The 20,244-nt window shown below is 43.9% G+C and overlaps 2 protein-coding genes across 2 annotated transcripts; both read right to left on the reverse strand.

The window, feature by feature from the left end:
- Positions 1 to 701: 701 nt before the first annotated feature.
- On the reverse strand, positions 702 to 3,651 carry LOC104371895 (olfactory receptor 4D5-like). The gene is given in 7 exon segments (XM_086626357.1): positions 702 to 910; positions 1,809 to 2,202; positions 2,205 to 2,264; positions 2,266 to 2,388; positions 2,667 to 2,701; positions 3,470 to 3,526; positions 3,642 to 3,651. Coding segments are annotated over 7 exon segments (888 nt in total).
- Positions 3,652 to 4,755: 1,104 nt separating this feature from the next.
- LOC104370450 (olfactory receptor 4N5) lies at positions 4,756 to 5,691 on the reverse strand. Its single transcript, XM_009977441.1, has one exon. The coding sequence runs from the start codon at positions 5,689 to 5,691 to the stop codon at positions 4,756 to 4,758; it is 936 nt and encodes a 311-aa protein (XP_009975743.1).
- Positions 5,692 to 20,244: the final 14,553 nt, after the last annotated feature.

Below are 20,244 nucleotides of genomic sequence, written 5' to 3' on the forward strand. Positions count from 1 at the left end.
AGTAAACCCCAGATGCAGGGGGGGCCGCCTGCCATCTTTACACCGATTGCAAGGGAAACCTCAGCTCCAGCACAGCTCCTCCTGCTCCATCCTGACTGACCAGTTGTTGTGGTTGTCTTCTCTTAGCTCTTAATCCTCTCAGGGGAAGCTCGGCCCGGCGGGCACCCCGGGAGCGGGGCGCTTCCCGAGTCCCCCATGCGGCTCCCCTGGCGCCATCTTGAGCACATGGCGCTGGCCCGGGCCCGAGCGGCCGCCCGGCCGGGAGCCGGAAGCGAGGGAAGCACCCCCCTCCCCTCTCCTCGCTCCTGAGCAAAAGAACCTTTTCCCGCCCCTTTGTCCCAACTTAAATAGGGCCATTCGCAGAGGTGCCGATTTGGCGCAACCCCCCGGGGGGATGGGACTCAGATCTGGTGGCACAGGGAGCAAATCCCTCCCCTGCCACCAGAACACCCCCACACACATCAAACTATCACACTCTGTTACAAAACTTTGACAAATAATCAAGACTTAATCAAGTAGAAAAGTGAGGTAGAAAACTGGAAAGCATAATGTATATGTTAGGATTGTTAAGTTAATAACTGTAGATACCTCACTAGGAAATTACTGGATCTTCTATGTATTGTTTTAAACCAAGGAACCATGGATGCCTCCTCACCCAGCTACTGCATTTTTTGTTTTGTTTTAAGAAACTAAGGGAACCGTCATGGACACCAGTTCAAGATAGGTGTGATAATTGTGCAGAGAAGTGAGATTGCTTTGTCCGTGGAGCAGGAGGTAAAAGGCCTGGTATAGATGCAGATACAAGGTCCAAAGATGACTGTGATCACAGTGATGTGGGAGAAACAGGTAGAAAGACCATCGTGTTGCTCTTGACTGGCATGACTATTCAGATTGACTAAAAGGATGGAATCGGAGATCATAGAATCATAGAATCATAGAATCATAGAATCATAGAATCATAGAATGGTTTGGATTGGAAGAGATTTTAAAGATCATCTAGTTCCAACCCTGCTGGCAGGGACACCTTCCACCACATCAGGTTGCTCAAAGTCTCATGCAACCTGGCCTTGAACACTTCCAGAGATGGGGCAGCCACAGCTTCTCTGGGCAACATGTTCCAGTGCCCCACCACCCTCAGAGAGAAGAATTTCGTCCTTCTATCTAATCTAAATTTACCCTCTTTCGGTTTAAAGCCATTGCTCCTTGTCCTGTCACTACATGCCATTGCAAAAGTCCCTCTACCCCTTTTTTGTAGGCCCCCTTTAAGTATTGGAAGGTTGCTCTAAGATCTTCCTGGAGCCTCCTTTTCTCCAGGCTGGATAACCCCAACTCTCTCAGCCTGTCTTCATAGCAGAGGTGCTCCACCCCTCAGATCATCTTTGTGGCCCTTCTCTGGACCTTCACCAGCAGCTCCATGTCCTTTTTGTGTTGGGGACTCCAGAGCTGAACGCAGTATTCCAGGTGGGGTCTTATGAGAGCTGAGTAGAGGGGCAGAAACCCCTCCCTTGACCCGCTGGCCACACTTCTTTGGATGCAGCCCAGGATATGGTTGGCTTTCTGAGCTGCCAGTGCACGTTGCTGGCTAATGTTGAGCTTCTAACCCACCAGCACTCCCAAGTCCTTTTTCTCAGGGCTGCTCTCAATCCATTCTCTGCCCAGCCTGTACTTGTGCTTGGGATTGCCCTGACCCACATGCGTGATGTTGCACTTAGTTTTGTTGAATGTCATGAGGTTCACACAGGCCCACTACTCAAGCCTGTCAAGGTCCCTCTGGATTGCATTCAATTTCACTGTCCATGTCACCAACAAAGAAATGACTAATACAGTAAAGCAAAGAACGGTTACTAGGCCATTACTGGATATCATCAACAGCTCCATCACGATGGTGTCTGTGCAGACCAATTTGACTACTTGAGGTACATCACAGTAAAACTTGTCCAGCTCTTTAGGACCACAGAATGAGAGCTGAACAATGATGGCCACTTGGATAACAGAGTAAAGGAAGCCCCCTACCAAACATGTTACTAGTAGCCATTCACACACCATCTGATTAATCACAATCATGTAACGAAGTGTATGGAAGATAGCCACGTAATGATCGTAGACTATGACAGTAAGGAGAAAGATTTTAATTCCTCTGGTGAAGTGGAAAAAGAAAATTTGGACCATGCAGCCCACAAAAGAGATTGTCTGTGGTGGGGAAGGAGGAAGCCAGTTAACCTCTTGGGGGCAGCCATAGAGGAGTAACAGCAATCCAGAAAAGAAGAAATTTCCCAGCAAAATATACATGGATGTTTGAAGTCTGGGCTCACAGATAAGCAGCACCATGATGATGAAGTTTCTCACCACTATTGCTCCATAAATGGCATTGAAGGTGATGAAGAGGAAGGAAGGGCCAGAGAGTTGCAGATCCAGTGAGGCCAAAGAGTGGGAATTTGTTCACTGTGGTGTTGCTTTCACCATCCATGTACTGAATTCAGCTCTTGAGTCCAAGGAGAATTAGATGTGCTGGGTTTATGCGGTGGGGCTTTGGTAGCAAGGGACAGGCTGCAGAGATGGCCCCTGTAAGATGCGAGAAGCTTCCCTGGCTCCAAAATTGATTGGACCAGTCTCAGGCCAGGTCGGACCCGCCTCCCCTCTGGCCAGGGCCGAGTCAATCAGCGCCTCTGCAAACGCCATATTTCAGAAGGGGACAGAAGAACTCAAACCAGGCAGGACCTGCAGTGAAGAGAGTGGGGAGATGAAGGCTGGTCCCTCCCACCCGGTCTCCCAGGCAGATGGCTACCCACGCTGGGCTGCCGCCACTTGCCTGGAGGGGGCTGCAGCAGCACGGCTTGGAGAGCTCTGCGGCACTCCACTTCTGGGACGTTGGGTGGAGTTCATCCTGCCAGGACTGCCGAGGTTCACGGGGCCACTCAGGCCCAATGTGGCTGCAGCAGAGAGAGGATTGAGATCTGAGAGAAACAACTATGCAGACACCAAGGTCAGTGAAGATGGAGTGGGAGGAGGTGTGCCGGAGCTGAGATTCCCCTGCAGCCCATGATGAGATGACAGGAGGCCTCCTGCAACCATGAGAGAAACAATGGAGCAGAGATTCACCCGCAGCCCATGAAGAACCACGTGCAGGAGCCAAGATGCTTGCGTATAAGGGAGTTTGTAGAGGATTGTCTCCATGGGATGGACGCCCCATGCTGCTGGAGACTGACAATGAAGCAGAGATGCATCTGAAGTCCATGGAGGACCCCACGCTGGAACAGGTGGCTGCATCCTAAGAAGCTGTGGCTTTGTGGGGAAGAAGCCCACTCTGGAGCAATCTGATGGGTAAGGAATGCATCCTGCGGGAAGGACTCATGTTGCAGAAGTTTGTGGACTATTTTCCCATGAGGAGGGGCCTCACATTGGAGCAGGAGTGTGAGGAGTCTTCTCCCTTTAAGGAAGGAGTGGCAGAAACAGCGCGTGATGAACTGACCTGCAAACCCCCTAGATTCCCTGTCCACCTGCACCACTGTAGGGGAGGAGGCAGAGCCTGGAAGAAGGGAGAGGTGAGGGGAAGGTATTTTTAAGATCTGGCTTTGTTTCTCCTTATCTTCTCAAGTAGCAATGAATTAAATTGATTTGACCTCAAGCCGAGTCTGTTTTGCCTGGAACCATGGCTGGTGGGTGATATATCGACCTGTTCTTATATCAACCCTCAGGCTTTTTGTTACATTTTTCTTCTCTTCACCCCCAACGAGGGGGAGGAGTGAGCAAGCAACTGAGTGGTAGCTTAGCTGCTGGCTGGGCTAAACCACGACACAAGATCTATGTGAAAACTGACACCTTCCAAGTGCTTTCCTCATTGCATAGTAATAGTCAGATCTTTGAGTTTACCTTGAAATCTGTCTCAATTTCTAGCTTAACCTGGGTTTATAACCCTCTTACTGAGGGAAACCTTACAGAAAAAAAATAAAATCCCAAGTTCTATAGCTCCAAGGCTATCCAGGACATGGTGATTACATTGTATTACCCAATAATTTCTTGTTGGAATGAAGAAAGTAGTTTCAGTCCCACTATACTGATTACTCAAGGTTCCTGGTATTTGAGTCCATCTGAAATATAACCTTGATTCTCTTCCACTCACGTCCCAAGAACTCAATTCAGGAATTAGTCAAGATACGACTTTCAAAGATCTTTAAAATCTGCTCTCTCTCCTTACTTCATCATTATAGAGCTTACGCTCAGGAAATTTCTGTTGAAGAATCAACAACTTCCTTGCCACCTGAGACAAATCTTTGTAACCCAAAGAAAGTTGTGCGCATTGCTTCAATATAACATAATGAGCCATACCTACAACGGTGTTGCTGTTCAATTACCTTTTATTTGCACCCATTTATTTACAAAGATCTTCCAGAGGTAGTTAAGCATCTGTGTGGCTCGTTAAACTGTTAGTCACCAAAGATGTTGTACAATTGCTAAAGATATTTATACACATACTGTTGAGTTATTTTGTTCATGCTCTCACTCACTGTGTTGCAAATATTTAGTCCTTACAAAGCAAGATAATGATGTTCAATATTTGTCTGTAAGAAATAAGCTTTTTTGTAGCTTTTCCAAGACGTTACTTATATTTTCACGATTTTGTAGATGTTGAATCCGTGTTCTGTCAAAATAACTCCACATTGATATGCTGGACCATTGAAAGACCTATGAATCGCTCTTGAAAACTGTTCCACAAAAATATACTATAACTCTGTCCTTTATGAATGTATTTACCTTCTATTTTCTTTGCTGCAGAAAGTACTGCACCAACAAACACTTCATGGCACTGAGGATCTCTCTGTTCCTCAAGGTGTAGATCATGGGGTTCATGAGAGGAAAAACCATGGTGTGGAACACAGCCACCACCTTGTCCAGGGGCAAGCGGCAGAAAGGCCAGCAGTAGATATATATAGCTGGTCCAAACATAATAAAGACAATAATGATGTGGGTGGTACAGGTAGATGCTGCTCTGCTCTTCCCTCTGGACATGCCTGTTTTCAGATGGGTTAGTAGGACACTGTAGGAAATCAGCAGAAGAACGAAACATATAAAGACGACTAGGCCACTGTTAACAAACACAATGAACTCCAGTACGTAAGTGTTGGTACACGCTAACTTAATTACTTGTGTAACATCACAAAAAAAGTTGTCTAGCTCATTTGGGCCACAGAAGGGAAGATGAACAACAAATGCAACCTGGATGATTGAATGTGTGAATCCTCCAGCCCATGCTGTCCCCACCAAGCCCCAACAGAGCATTTTCCTCATTAAGGTTGCATAATGAAGAGGCTTACAGATAGCCACGTATCTGTCAAAGGCCATAGTTATGAGCAAGAAGATCTCAGCTCCACCCAGGAAGTGAAGGAAGAAGAGTTGTGCTATGCAGCTTCTAGAAGAGATGGTCTTCTGCTGTGAAAAGAAATCAGCCAGCAACTTAGGTGGAGTAACAGAACAGTAACAGATATCCAAGAAAGCTAGATTAGCTAGGAAAAAGTACATTGGAGAGTCCAATTGTGGATCTCCCCTGACTGTGAGGATGATGAGAATGTTTACTGGAAGGACAATGACATAGAAAAGGAGGAAAAGGAAAAAGAGGAAGAGTTGTACTTCATGCATCTGAGACAATCCCAGTAGCACAAATTCTGTTACTTCTGTCTTGTTTTCTGTTTCCATCACATTTCTGAACATACCTAAAACAGAATAAATATAAATGATATATATCTATCACACTGGACACCTAAAATGCAGATTCATTCCTCCTGGACATTTTAAATACAATGCTGAGAAATTCACAAATGGCTTCTTTTAAAATCAACATCTGGGTTCTTGCTCATCTCATAGAAGGTCAGACATCTGAAAGTTTAACAGTGCTAGAAAGCTAATGCTTTTCCATAGAATGTCTGTTGCATTCCTGTCACGGAAAGAGTGATTTAGGTAGCTTAAAGGATCCTCATCAAAGATATTAACAAATGTGATTTTAATATGAATTTGTGAAAGTACAACATAACGGAGTTCACTGTCTAGGTTCACTCTATCACTGTTCTGGTTTCAGCCACGTTAAACCACGACACTATATAGGAGTATACAAAAGGGAAATCGAATCAGAATCTGAATAAAAATGATTTACAGAGGGATCAGGGGAAATTATTTATACAAAGATTTGAGGAAATCAAGACAGAATCGGGCTGGAATGATCAGCACGGAGATCAGGAGAAAAGAATGAGGCAGGCCCTCCCGTTGAGTCACATGGTTCAGAATGGACCTCCTTGCTTTCTAAACTCCTTGTCAGACTGGAGTCCAGGTGTGACTAGATCCAGACTTAGTCCCAGATTCGGCCAATGGTTGATGTCTAATCAAGGGGTGAGGAAAACCTCCTGTTGAGTCACGAGGTGCAGAATGAATTCAGAATTGCTTTCTAAACTCCTTCTCAGAGAGGAGTATAGGTCCAGCTGAATCCACTCCCTACTCCCAAACATTTTCAATGGTTTATGTCTAAAGGAATTAGGTACAGGCATTTCAGTGGTAGTGCTTTAACACATTGTTGTGGGTCCTATGTGAGTTTGAGGTAGCTGCAATTTAAGATTCATTAGCACTATTACAATAAATTAGAAAATTAAAATGTATGATTTTTCTAACAACACTTAATCAGTCAACAATCAACCATCTGCTATGATTAATACAGAGACTTAGTTAAAGATTCAACAAAATTTTAAACATACACACATACACAGATATAAGGTTAATCTATGATCAAGATGTTTCTTTCTCTGCAGCTTATGATAAGTTTTGGTATCTAATTATCTTTAAAATGTTGCGAAATTGAAATATGATGAATTACTCACTCTTTCCCTTTGTTGGCTTCTGTTAGCAGACAATTCTGTATCTTCATCAGCTTTTATTAGCAGACAGTACCTTCCCATTGTCAGCTTCTGTTAGTGGATGATCTGACAAAAAATTTGCCGAGAAGCATCCCAACACAGGGAAAACAGGGGGAAGGACTACAGGGTAACAGTCTGCTGGGATTCTGGAGAGCTCTAAAGACCTCTCTTAGGATCAGTATTTATAGGATCATAAGATGATCGACTTTGGTCAGTACTTTTTTCATTGTGGCCATAATTCTTGTCACGTAATCTCAGCAACATTCAGAGTGGGCTGCAATCCAGGCAGGAGGGGTCTCAGGTGTATTTCGCAGGCAACAGGAGTTCCAGGTGCGGTTAGGGAGAACCTAATCCACCCAACGCACTGTACTTGTACCCAGGACAAGAAGGTACTGGATTATTTCAACAGTAGAGGAGATCAGAAAGTGCCAGATTGTCCCAGCTCACTGCACTTGCAATTAAAACAAGAACAATGTTGGCTGGTGCTGACATCCTAATGCAGCCCAGGGAGGGGTCTGCACCACCACAACCCCAAACTCCTATTTCAATCCTTATTACAGTAAATAAGATAACAGCATGCATGGTATACTTAATACATCCACAAATTAATGGATCAATTATTTAATCTTCAGGTAATTTATTCAGATAAATAATTCAGGTTAAGAATTTATCCATCTTAATTTAAAATATTTTAAACTGGCTTTCTGATTCTAATGTAGTTATATATGTGACAGGTAAAATCAACGAAAATCAAAATGTGGATTAACCAGCTAATTTAGGCTGAGGAGAAGAATGACTCTTTGCAATTATTTATTGTGCAATAATGACAATAAAGTGACTGAAACCAATTAGTTTAAACTAAATACTTGACTCATTTGCACTCACAAAGGCATCTAGCATCACTTGAACTTTCTTAATGTATCCTGCCTGGTTTCCAGTCATTGCTGAAGAAAATGACAGGTCTTTTCTGGACTTGATTCTTGTCTACCCACCCAATACAAAGCCTTGGTTACCCTACAGCATTTCAAGTGGAATTAAATGAGTAGACAACTGAACAGAGCTCAAGTCTATGTTGAGATACCTATGTGTAAAAACTCAAGCTGAATCCCACCCTTGCAATTACAGAAATAAATTTCATAGTCTTCATATTCAATTTGATGTTGTAGTCCTTCTGAAGGATTGTTCAGCCTTACTTTAATTGATTATTTTTCCCAAATATGTAGTTGGGTTTCCTTTACCACTATTGTGAAGATTAAATTGCATGTTCTCCAAGCTTGTATGTAACACCAGTTTTCAGGCAGAACTGAGAATAGACATGCAAGTAAGAAATTAGGCATCTTGATTAATTTTATCTGATTTGCAATTTGGATAGGAATTTCTGAATTAAAAGGGTGTGAATCCTTTACTATGCTGAACATTCTTACAAAGCCAAATCAAATGATTCATTGTGGATTATATATTTTTAAAGTAATTCAATTTTATAAAAAGTAATTTATTTTTTAAATATATATTAATACGGATTAATTTATTCCTTTAAGCAATACTCTTTTTCTCATCAGTGGAGTCTGGAGAAATATTCAACTCATCTACAGACAGTGAGATTTGGTTTGTGGAGGAGCTATTAAGACTTATTGACTTATTGACTCGATCTCTGTCAAAGCCACCTTAGCTAGGCCACATGGAGGCATCAATACTATTAATATGAAAAATAAAGTTATTTTGAGTCTTATTCCCATCCCTGGAGATTATTTCTAACCTTATATTCCCTTTTTCTGCAAGGCTCAAGAGTCATCTTTACACACTGCTGTTGACCTCAAAAACATGCACTATTCTTCTCATCAATGGCTGACCATACTTTCCTGAGAACTTCTCACAAATAAGCTGGGAACCATGATGATACTTCCCTCATACAGGCTTACAAGCATCGTGGAAAATATTTTATCCCTGGAAAAAAGTGCTGAACTTCTGCCATCTCTGGTGCTAAATGTATGCAGTATAAGCTCTCATCTTGTCCTTACTCATAAACACGTAGGAAGAAGGGAAGGGAAGGGAAGGGAAGGGAAGGGAAGGGAAGGGAGGGAAGGGAAGGGAAGGGAAGGGAAGGGAAGGGAAGGGAAGGGAAGGGAAGGGAAGGGAAGGGAAGGGAAGGGAAGGGAAGGGAAGGGAAGGGAAGGGAAGGGAAGGGAGGGAAGGAAGGGAAGGGAAGGGAAGGGAAGGAAGGGAAGGAAGGGAAGGGAAGGGAAGGGAAGGGAAGGGAAGGGAAGGGAGGGAAGGGAAGGAAGGAAGGGAAGGGAAGGGAAGGGAAGGGAAGGAAGGGAAGGGAAGGGAAGGGAAGGGAAGGAAGGGAAGGGAAGGGAAGGGAAGGGAAGGGAAGGAAGGGAAGGGAAGGGAAGGAAGGGAACAACTCACTCTTTATATGGATGGAGTAGAAGTCCGGAAAGAACATGCTATCTTCTGAGTACCCAGGCTCTCTTTGATATATCTTTTCCACTCCTAAGTTGGGAGGAGCAGGAAAGCTAGAGCCCAGGGAAACGTAGATACATCTTGATTGCAGAATGGGAGCTTGTTAGCAAAAACAGCACCAGATCATAGAACCTGGACTGCCCAGACAGGTATAGCTGACATCTTCATTCCTGAGTAAGATCATAATTTCAGACTCTGTGTTTGTGTTCAAAGCAAAGCTCCCCATCACACAGTCAGTCAGCCGCACTTGATACCTGTGGGATAGCAAGGCCCGGTGAAGTAAATTTGTGGATTTGAATCATTGCTAAGTGGCCAAATGACTCAGGTTTGCATGGTTAGCAGTGCCTGGGCACCATATGTACATTATTTTCAAGGGTAGGAAGAAGATGTTTCCTTGCTTCATTTGTGTGGAGAGGAGAAAATCTTTCCATGTAGCTTCAGACAGTATCACTCACAATAGTATGCATCTTTGCCAGTGGCCAAGAGAACGTCATGAAGACCTCGTTTTCGGTAATTGATCAAACTCTCAGAAGGGACAAAAACTGGATATGTGAATCCTTTTGGGTTCAAATGTGCAGCTCAGGGTGTCGTGTAACACAATCCTTGTTGCCAGTCTGAGATGTTTATGTCACCACCATAAAGATCTTCACAGTCTAAGCAGGTGGTCTTAGGAGTCCCATGTAAAAATGTTGCTCCAGGATAGAGAGTGCATGGAGAGTGTGATCTGCAAGTCTCAAATTTTCAAGAGATTGAGGTCAGATCTGAGAGGTTTTTGAAATGGCAGTGTTTGCCACTCTCTCTCTCTAGAGTAGATGCATCTGGTGGACGACATCTTTAATGTGGAATTTCCTGTAAGTTAAGGCTCTGGACTCCTTGCCATAAAATGGCGCAGTCATAGTAAAGATTGAGAGACAGTGAAGGCAATCGTGCATAAACGTAAGCAGAAAGAGTAGCATCGGCAGTCTTCAGAAAAAACTCAGAGGAATGGTAGCAGTAATGTGCAGCATGTTGTACCACAAAGTGCTCAACTGAATTTTATGATCACAGCTCTGTCTTAAGAATCACAGAATCACAGAACGGTTTGAGTTGGAAGGAACCTTAATGATCATCTAGTTCCAACCGCCCTGCCATGGGCAGGGACACCCTCCACTACACCAGGTTGCTCAAAGCCTCATCCAACCTGACCTTGAACACTTCCAGGGATGGGACATCCATGACTTCTCTGGGCAACATGTTCCAGGGCTTCACCACCCTCAGAGTGAAAAATTTCTTCCTTCTGTCTTAACCAAATCTGCTCTCTTTCAGTTTAAAGCCATTGCCCCTTGTCCTATCACTGCACATCCTTGCAAAAAGTCCCTCTTCAGCTTTCCTGTAGGCCCCTTTAGGTACTGCAAAGCTGCTAGAAGGTCTTCCCGGGTTCCTCTTTTCTCCAGGCCTGAACAATTCCAACTCTCTCAGCCTGTCTCCATAGCAGAGGTGCTCCAGCCCTCGGATCGTCTTTGTGACCCTCTTTCTCCTCCTCCTCTTTTTGTACTCAAAAATGTTTATGTATCTCCTGTCTAGAGTAAGCAAATTAAACAACAGGCTACTGGTGAATTAAAGCTGAATTGGGCGATTCAAGGGTGATTCATGTTGTGGAGGCGTTTACTGCCTTTTATCCTGCTTACATTAGTCACATTACATAAAAGTCAGAGAAGGAAAGAGGTTAAGGATGCTCTAAAGAAAATCATCAATACCTAATATTTTCCTAAATACTTGCAGAATGTGAAACTTTTGGGTAGCATAACAGATGGCTTATCCTAGACTAACAAACAACAGAAAGATTCTGCTCATGTTTCAGTTACTTATAGCTAAAATTTAATCATTTTTATTCTTTAAAATATTATAAAAATGAGTACTTTTTTTCCTTTAAGTATCTCAATAGTCAACCTACTTTGACTTAGACTTTTAAAAATTAATAATCTAAGTTTTTATGTGGGTTTTTGTGTGTGTGTTTCTACAATCAAAAGCGAGAGGATGGCAACCCTTCTGATAGGAAAATAAGATTAGTGTACTGAAGATGGCACACTTTCACATCCTGTGAAACCTTACTACCATATAAAATGTAATAGAGGAGTAATTTGGGAAAAGTACAATATATCAGGTGTTCTAGTAAGAAGAGACTCAGATACAAATTCCCAGTCCTTGTCAGATCAAATTTAACCTAATAATTTCTTTACTTCCCATTATAATTTGTTAAGAGAGGGGTGCATTCCACCACATAATGATTCCTTTTACTAGGTGCTTATAATGAGCTTTTCCTGTTGTTCATCTGTCTCTAAAGTGATGGGCCATTCAAGTTAGGAGCCTTAATTAAGTCCCTCAGGAGAGATGGCATCAATCTGGATTCTAGAAACAAAAATAAAGGACAGTAGACATCAAGCCTACACCTTTAAAGACCCTGTACACTGCAGAAATGAATGAAATGATGTTATGAAAAAATATTACTGGTTCCATACATGAAAAAACATAATTTTAAAGATGAGTGATGTTTTTCTGGTTGTAATTCTAATCTTTTAATATTTTTTACTCTTGAGGTGAGAAGCTAGGGATAGATAAAACTTCACTTATTTTTCTGTCTGATAACAAACATTATTTTAAGTTAATGGGCAACTAGAAACTGCAATAAAGGATTGCAGTGAAGATGTATCTGTCATCATATGCTACTTTGTATTACAATATTCAGGACAGATGTTCTGCAAAGCCCACTTAGTATGAATTTTTGAATTATTTTTTGTTGGCTTGCTTTTTGTGGTGACATATATAGAGAAGAATAAGCTGCACAACCTGGGTAATGATCCTATGGATGTGAATGAAGATGACCCTCTAAATTTTCAAAAAAATTCCTCTAACATACTTGCTAACATTCCTTTTTTTATAGAACAAAAATGGGATTCCACTCAGTTTCAGAAATGTAAAATTTCTGTCCTTTCTGTGCTCATCGGTTAAGAAAATAGACACTTAGAGGTGTGTTATACATTGTTCTTCGATGACAAAAATGTTAACAATGCAGTTAATCACTTTCTTTTTTGTCCTTCATGGACCGTACAGTGAATTAATATTTTTATAGTCTTCTCAGTGTTAAGTCTTGTCCTTGACTAGGACAGAGTTAGGTTTCTTTTTAGCAGCCAGAAGAGCTCTGTGTCCTGGTTCAAGTCTGGAACTTGTTATGAGAAGAATGCTAACAGCGCACTGATGTTTATAGTTGGCACTGAGACCTCAAGGATGTTTCAGCTGCCGTGTTCTTGCCAGTGTGCAGGAGCACAACAGAACAGGGGGGAGCATGGTCGAGACAAAGGGTCCACGACTCCCCTTGTGATCTGAACTCAGACTTAGGATTGAGGACCAAATTGGCCAATGAAGTATTCTGTATCATGCAGCATCATGCCCGGTATATACATAAGGGTTGACCAGAAAGAAGAGCTCTTGCTCTTCTGGGAACTCTCTTGTCAGCACTCTCACTCTCAGACTCTCAAGTGCTCTCTCTCTCTCTCTCATTCTCTTTTCAGGCCTCTCACTTTTCTGGGATTGTGGTGTTGGGACTTATCTGTTTGGGATTGTTTGCCAGGGCAGGACAGGCTGGTCACTGGGTGCTGAGGAATTACACCGTGCATCACTTGTTTGTATATATTATTATACATATATATATCCATGTATTAATACTATTATTAAATTTTTCTTGTCTCAACCCATGAGTTTCCTTCTCTTTTCCCCTTTAGTTCTCTTTCCCACCCCCTGGGGATGCAAGCAACTGTGTGGTGTTTAGTTGCCAGTCGGGATAAACCACTATAAGCCTCTAACATTAGGTAAGGGCGTGTCAGCAAAAAAAATCTGAAGAAAAATATTCCAATTTGCATTTTCCATTTTTTATCATTTGTGAACAAAACAAGGACATTTAGGAAGCAATTCTTTACAAGATTATGTCCTTGGAACACTAAAAAACCTTCAGCCTCCTCTGAGTCCGTGTATTACTCCTTAGTGGTTGTTTGGTTTCTGTTTGGAGCTTGTATTTAATACTAAAATTACCATATTAAATAATCTTGTTACAGTAGATAAAAGAAAAGAAGAAATTAATTGCAAAAATATATCATAATGCTGTTAAATGTTCAGTTTTTCAATGATTGCTAGACTTGGGTTGATCAAGAAAGGAAAATTTATTTTCTTGATTGCTTTCAAATTCCCAAAACTGTTTTCCTTGTACTATATGAACCGGAGATCTTTCTTTTTTATCCTCTTCAAAATTTTGTTTATGTGAAATTTGGAATCGTGCTTAGTAAGAGAAGCTGCCAAGAACACTTGTTCATATAAATCTATTTATTTACTTATTTATTTGACCAAAAAAGAATGGGATTCATTCTGCAGATTATGATATTTTATTGAGATGCATTAATTGTAGATATCTTAGGATATCTCACTTGTTCTCTAGCAGCTGCTCCAGGGAGCAGAAAATCTTTCATAGGTTCTGAGTAATACTTTTCAGCTCTGTGCAAATGTCTTATACATCTTAGTGTGTCTAAAATGTCTCTGGACATACATATTTAGGAACTGTATTCCATCCTATTCACAGGTAATTTAATTAAATAATTGTAAAATTTTCTTTGTAACATATGGGGATTTTTGTGACATTTTAGTTTAAGATATTTTCCAAATATTATAAGGAATTCAAATTGTTGGAATCAGTTCTGGTTCTGTTGAAGTTCATTCTTTATTAACCTGAGTGATTCTTAATATAATGTCATTAGTGTAATATATAACAACCATAGCAATGATGATATGCAATGGCAGGGTTATTCAGCAATTAACATCGTACAATTCAATTCATTGGCTATTCTCACCCAACATCATGTCCCCTTCAGGTGCACATTAGACTTCAACGTACTTTTGCATCATTCACCAAGTGCACCCAGGTCCTTGAGCACACACAATCCCACAAATGGGTTTATCTTTACCCAAGGCAGGAATAACTCAGACTGTCTTCCCCAGGAATATGTGCTCTACAGGGACTTTATCCACTTCTACAGTACATAAAAGTTTTGATCAGACAGGACCAGCTCGATTGGCGGATCCTCTAGTATTGACTAGGTGGCTTTTGCTAAATGCGTATCCCAATGTTTGAAAGTTCCACCACCCATTGCTTTCAGTGCAGCTTTTAGCAGTCTATCGTATCATTTGATCTTGCAGGAAGCTGGTGCATGATAGGACATGTGAAGTACCTGTCACGTTATGACACAATGTTCATAGAATCATAGAATGATTAGGGCTGGAAGGGACCTTCAAAGGTCATCTAGTCCAACCCGCCTGCAAGGAACAGGGATATCTCCAACTAGATCAGGTTGCTCAGGGCCTCGTCCAACCTGGCCTTGAACGTCTCCAGGGATGGAGCATCCACCACCTCTCTGGGCAACCTGTTCCAGTGTTCTACAACTCTCATGCTAAAAAATTTTTTCCTAATATCCAATCTGAATCTACCTCCCTCTATTTTAAAACCATTACCACTTGTCCTATCACAACAGGCCCTCCTGAACAGCCTCTCCCCATCTTTCTTGTAGGCCCCCTTGAGGTACTGGAAGACCGCTATAAGGTCACCCCGGAGCCTCCTCTTCTCCAGGCTGAACAGCCCCAACTCTTTCAGCCTGTCCTCATAGGAAAGGTGCTCCAGCCCTCTTATCATCTTCGCGGCCCTCCTCTGGACCCTCTCCAACTGGTCCATGTCCTTCTTATGTTGGGGGCTCCAGAACTTGACGCAATACTCCCGGTGAGGTCTCACGAGGGCAGAGTAGAGGGGGAGAATCACCTCCCTCGACCTGCTGGCCATGATCCTCTTGATGCAGCCCAGGACGCGGTTGGCCTTCTGGGCCGCAAGAGCACATTGCCGGCTCATACTGAGCTTCTCGTCCATCAGTACTCCCAAGTCTTTCTCCTCAGGGCTGCTCTCGATCCATTCTCCGCCCAGTCTGTATTTGTGCCTGGGATTGCCATGACCCAGATGTAGGACCTTGCACTTGGCCTGGTTGAACTTCATGAGGTTGACACGGTCCCTCTGGATGGCATCCCTCCCTTCCAGCATGTCGACGGCACCACACAGCTTGGTGTCATCGGCAAACTTGCTGCGGGTGCACTCCATGCCACTGTCCACGTCACCGACAAAGATGTTGAAGAGGACCGGGCCCAACACGGACCCCTGAGGGACGCCACTTGTGACCAGTCTCCACTTGGACATCGAGCCGTTGACCACCACACTCTGAGTGCGGCCATTGAGCCAACTCCTTATCCACCGAGTGGTCCATCCATCAAACCCATGCCTCTCTAGTTTAGAGAGAAGAATGTCGTGCGGGACAGCGTCAAAAGCTTTCAACAAGTCCAGGTAGATGATATCCGTTGGTCGACCCTTGTCCACCGATGCTGTCACCCCATCATAAAAGGCCACCAAGTTGGTCAGGCACGATCTGCCTTTGGTGAAGCCATGTTGGCTGTCACCCACCACCTCCTTGCTCTCCATGTGCCTTAGCATGGTTCCCAGGAGAATCTGCTCCATGACCTTGCCAGGCACAGAGGTGAGGCTGACCGGCCTGTAGTTGCCTGGGTCCTCTTTGTTCCCCTTTTTAAAAATGGGGGTTATGTTCCCTCTCTTCCAGTCATCGGGGACCTCGCCAGACCACCACGACTTCTCAAATACAATGGCCAGTGGCTTGGCAACTTCATCCGCCAGTTCCTTCAGGACCCGCAGATGGATCTCATCAGGTCCCTTGGGCTTGTGCACCTTCAAGTTCCTCAGATGTTCCCGAACCTGCTCTTCAAGTACAGTGGGCGGTGGTTCATCCTCACAGTCCCTGCTAGTTCTTTCCACAGCTTGGGTGGTAAGACAAGAGGCTTTATCAGTGAAGACTGAGGCAAAAAATTCATTGAGTACCTCAGCCTTCTCTATGTCCTGGGTAACCAGAGCACCAGTATCCTTCCGGAGGGGGCCTACATTCTCTTTGGACTTCCTTTTGTCCCCTACATACCTATAGAAGCTTTTCTTATTGCTTTTTCTATCCCTTGCCAAATTCAATTCCTTCAGGGCTTTAGCCTTCCTCACTTGATCCCTGGTCACTCGTACAGCTTCTCTGTATTCCTCCCAGGCTATCTGTCTCCGCTTCCACCCTCTATAGGCTAACCTCTTCATTTTCAGTTGGTCCAGGAGCTCCTTGCTCATCCACGCGGGCTTCCTGGTCTTTTTGCCTGACTTGTTCTTCATCGGGATGCACCTCTGCTGAGCTTGGAGGAGGTGCTTCTTGAATGTGGACCAACTTTCCTGGGCCCCTCGTCCCTCCAGGGCCGCCTCCCACGGCACTTTGCCCATCAGGTCCTTGAAGAGGCCGAAGTCTGCCTTCTTGAAGTCTAGGGCACAGAGCTTGCTGTACAGTTTCCTTGCTGCCCTGTGGATCTTGAACTCCACCGTGTCGTGGTCACTGCAGCCAAGGCTGTCCTTAAGTTTCACATCGCCCACCAGTCCCTCCCTGTTGGTGAGCACAAGGTCAAGCATGGCACCCCTCCTTGTCAGCTCCTCTATCACCTGCAGGAGGAAGTTGTCGTCCACGCATTCCAGGAACCTCCTGGACTGCCTGTGCCCTGCTGTATTGTCTCTCCAACAGATGTCAGGGTGGTTGAAGTCCCCCATGAGGACCAGGGCTTGTGACCGCGAGGCTGCTCCTATCTGGCTATAAAGCGCCTCATCTGCTCTGTCCTCCTGGCCATGCAGCCTGTAACAGAGCCGTACTGTAACATCCCCTATCCATCCCCGTCCTCTAATCTTGACCCATAAACTCTCTGTCAGCTCCTCCTCTGACCGCAGGCAAAGCTCCACACACTCCAGCCGGTTGCTGACGTAGAGAGCGACACCCCCTCCTCGTCTTTCCTTCCTGTCCTTTCTAAAAAGCTTATACCCCTCCATGTTGACACTCCAGCCATAAGAGTCGTCCCACCACGTCTCCATGATGCCAATAAGGTCGTAGCCCTGCTCATGTGCACGCATCTCCAGCTCATCCTGTTTATTTCCCATGCTGTGTGCGTTGGTGTACATACACTTCAGCTGGGCCTCCGACAAAGCCGACTCGCTGGCTGGAGCGACAGGGGTTCTCTTGGGTGGCAGCATAAGTTCATTTGAACATACCTGTGATCCTTCCTCAGCCTCTGGACCTTCGGTGCTGGCACTGGCGCCATGCTGACAGCGGTGGGCTGAACCGTGGTCCCCCTCCCCCAGCAATACTAGTTTAAAGCTCTTTGGACAAGTCTGGCAAGCCTTTGTCCAAGCACCTTCTTCCCCTTCTCGGTTAGGTGCACGCCATCTGCCCCTAGCAACCCAGGCTTCTCAAAAATCACCCCGTGATCAAAATACCCAAAGCCCTGGCAGTAGCACCAGTCCCTGAGCCATGAGTTAACCTGCCAGATACGTTTGGCCCTTGCAGGTCCCTGCCCCTCGACTGGGAGCACTGATGAGAACACTACCTGTGCCCCAGAGTCCTTGACTGTTGCACCCAGGGCCCTGAAGTCCCTTTTGATGTTTTTCAGGCTGCTGCCAGCTGTATCACTGGCACCCACATGAAACACCAGTAGTGGGTAATAGTCTGTGGGCCGTATGAGGCCAGGTATTCTCTCGACTACATCCCTGATACAAGCCCCCGGGAGACAGCATACCTCCCGAGACAGCGCATTGGGTCGGCAGATGGGTGCCTCCGTACCTCTCAGGAGGGAGTCACCCACTACCACCACGCACCTTTTTTTCTTGGTGGCGCCAGTTACCACACTTGTTGGTTGGGTTCCCTCGTCTTTCTCCAGTGCCTCCCCCGAGGTGTTAGGTTTTACTTCTTCAGTCTGCAGAGTGGTAAAGCGGTTCTGCAGGGGCACCGCGGGGTTCTGGGGAAGCTGCTTCTTCTGCCTGCTGCTCCTGCTGTGCCGTGCAACTTCCCATTGGTTGGCATCTTCTGCCTTCTTACTTACCTCGTGTGTCAGTGGAAGGGTTTTTGGTTGGTGCACTGATTGCTGCGGTTCGGGTGCAGACTGCGCCTGGAACCAAGTATCCAGCTCCCTCTCAGCCTCTCTGATGTCCCTCAGCCTCCTGACGGCCTCCTGCAGCTCAGCCAGAGGAGCTCCTCCACCTGGGTACACCTTCTGCAGTCAGGGCTGCAGATTATAGCATGCAAGTATGCACACACCTTTAACTCCTCTTGTTTATTCCCCATTCTATGTGCATTTGCTTTAAGTTGGGCCCCAGATGAATCTGACACTGGCTGAAGGGTCTGGAATTCCTTTCTGCTGCTTTGCAGGTGCTCTCAGCTTGTCATTGGCAAGCCTCATATTGTCCCCTTTCCCCTTCAAATCTAGTTCAAAGCCCTGTCAATGTGCCCCATTAGCTCATCAGCAAAGACACTCTTCCCCATTGGAAGAGTGTCCACTCTTCCAGATGGTGAGTTCCACTCACCCAGATGGTGAGGCCCATCTGATGCCAGCAAGCCTGGTGTCATGTCCCATTATCAAAAACCCCAAAATTGTGACTATGACACTTCCTACGGAGCCGTGTACTACTGGACTGGGTGCAGCTGTTCCTTCCAGTGTTGCTGCCTGCAACTGGAAGGAGAGAGAAAAAAATAACCTGTGCTCCAGATTCCCTTACAAACTCTCCTAAGGCTCTGAAGTCTCTTTTGATCTCCCTTGATGATCAAAAATTATGCATACTCACATGTGATTGATATTATATATACTGTGATATTTCACTGTCTACGGAGGCAATTTTGTGACTAAGTCAAATGACATTTAAGATGACATTATGTGCCTATCTAGAAAAAAAATCTGCATTCCAAGTACTTACGGTAGACACATCTACAGAGATGTCTCTATTTAGATTTATTAAACATGAACGATTTTCTTCATCTTTAATGCTTAGATGTGTAACTGAAGGAGGTGGGGTTTTTTTTAAAGAAAAATTATAATTCCCAGAATGTCTGTTTTTATTCAAAATCAAACTGCAGAATTCCCAAACATTTAGGCAAATATAATTCTTACCTAGTTTTTGTCTTCCTAATATATTTTAGAGAAAGAACATTTATTATTCTGTACAAAGCATGACAGGTGTATAATTTCTGTTATGCTTTTTATTCCTCTGATCTCATTTCAGACTCTGTTTCTACAATTATACATAAAACAGCATCTGGAGATAAACATTCATGATAATTAGAGATAATGAGATTCCTCTTCCCTTTTGTTTTTTTAATTGGCAGAAGACTTTATTAGCTCAGGCATTTTTGTACAAGGGAAGCTTTTCCAGCAAAAGACACTGAGTCCTTTGAAGGACAACCTGTCAGGTAGGTTAGAAAAAATATATCTGATCCACTGCTCATTACAAGAGTTTAAAGATCACATGCGTATCTGGAAATCCTGAATTGGTAAGTAAGTCTTAATGTTTTCTCACAGTAACAGATTAATAAATCAGGAAATCAGATATCCTTTATGATGTAAATTACTGGGCTAAATGCTTAAAAAATCTATTATTCTTGATTATCTCATCCCATACATTTTCATCATGCAAACTGCTAGATGTTTAATGAGGGATTATACCCACAGGTCAAGAATAATAGCAAAACACATCAAGTCTTTCCATTAAATTTTCCTTCTTAATAAAAAAGCAAATTTTTTTCTTGCCTTTCCTTGCCTTGGTTTTTATATTCTGTAAGTGTGCCTTGTAAATACAAAAATACCCACTAATGTGAACCACATCAGTGTTTTGTTTTTTTTTTTTTTTTGACAAATGACTTTTCTAATTGGAGATGTACGGTTCTTTTTATTAAGCTCGTTAGGAAGACATGAGTAG

This window comes from Tauraco erythrolophus, chromosome 25 (genome assembly GCF_009769465.1).
Source record: "Tauraco erythrolophus isolate bTauEry1 chromosome 25, bTauEry1.pri, whole genome shotgun sequence".
NCBI classification, from domain to species: domain Eukaryota; kingdom Metazoa; phylum Chordata; class Aves; order Musophagiformes; family Musophagidae; genus Tauraco; species Tauraco erythrolophus.

Coding starts and splice junctions, on each gene's coding strand:
- LOC104370450 (XM_009977441.1), bottom strand. CDS start 5,691: ATGGAAACAGAAAACAAGACAGAAGTAACAGAATTTGTGCTACTGGGA.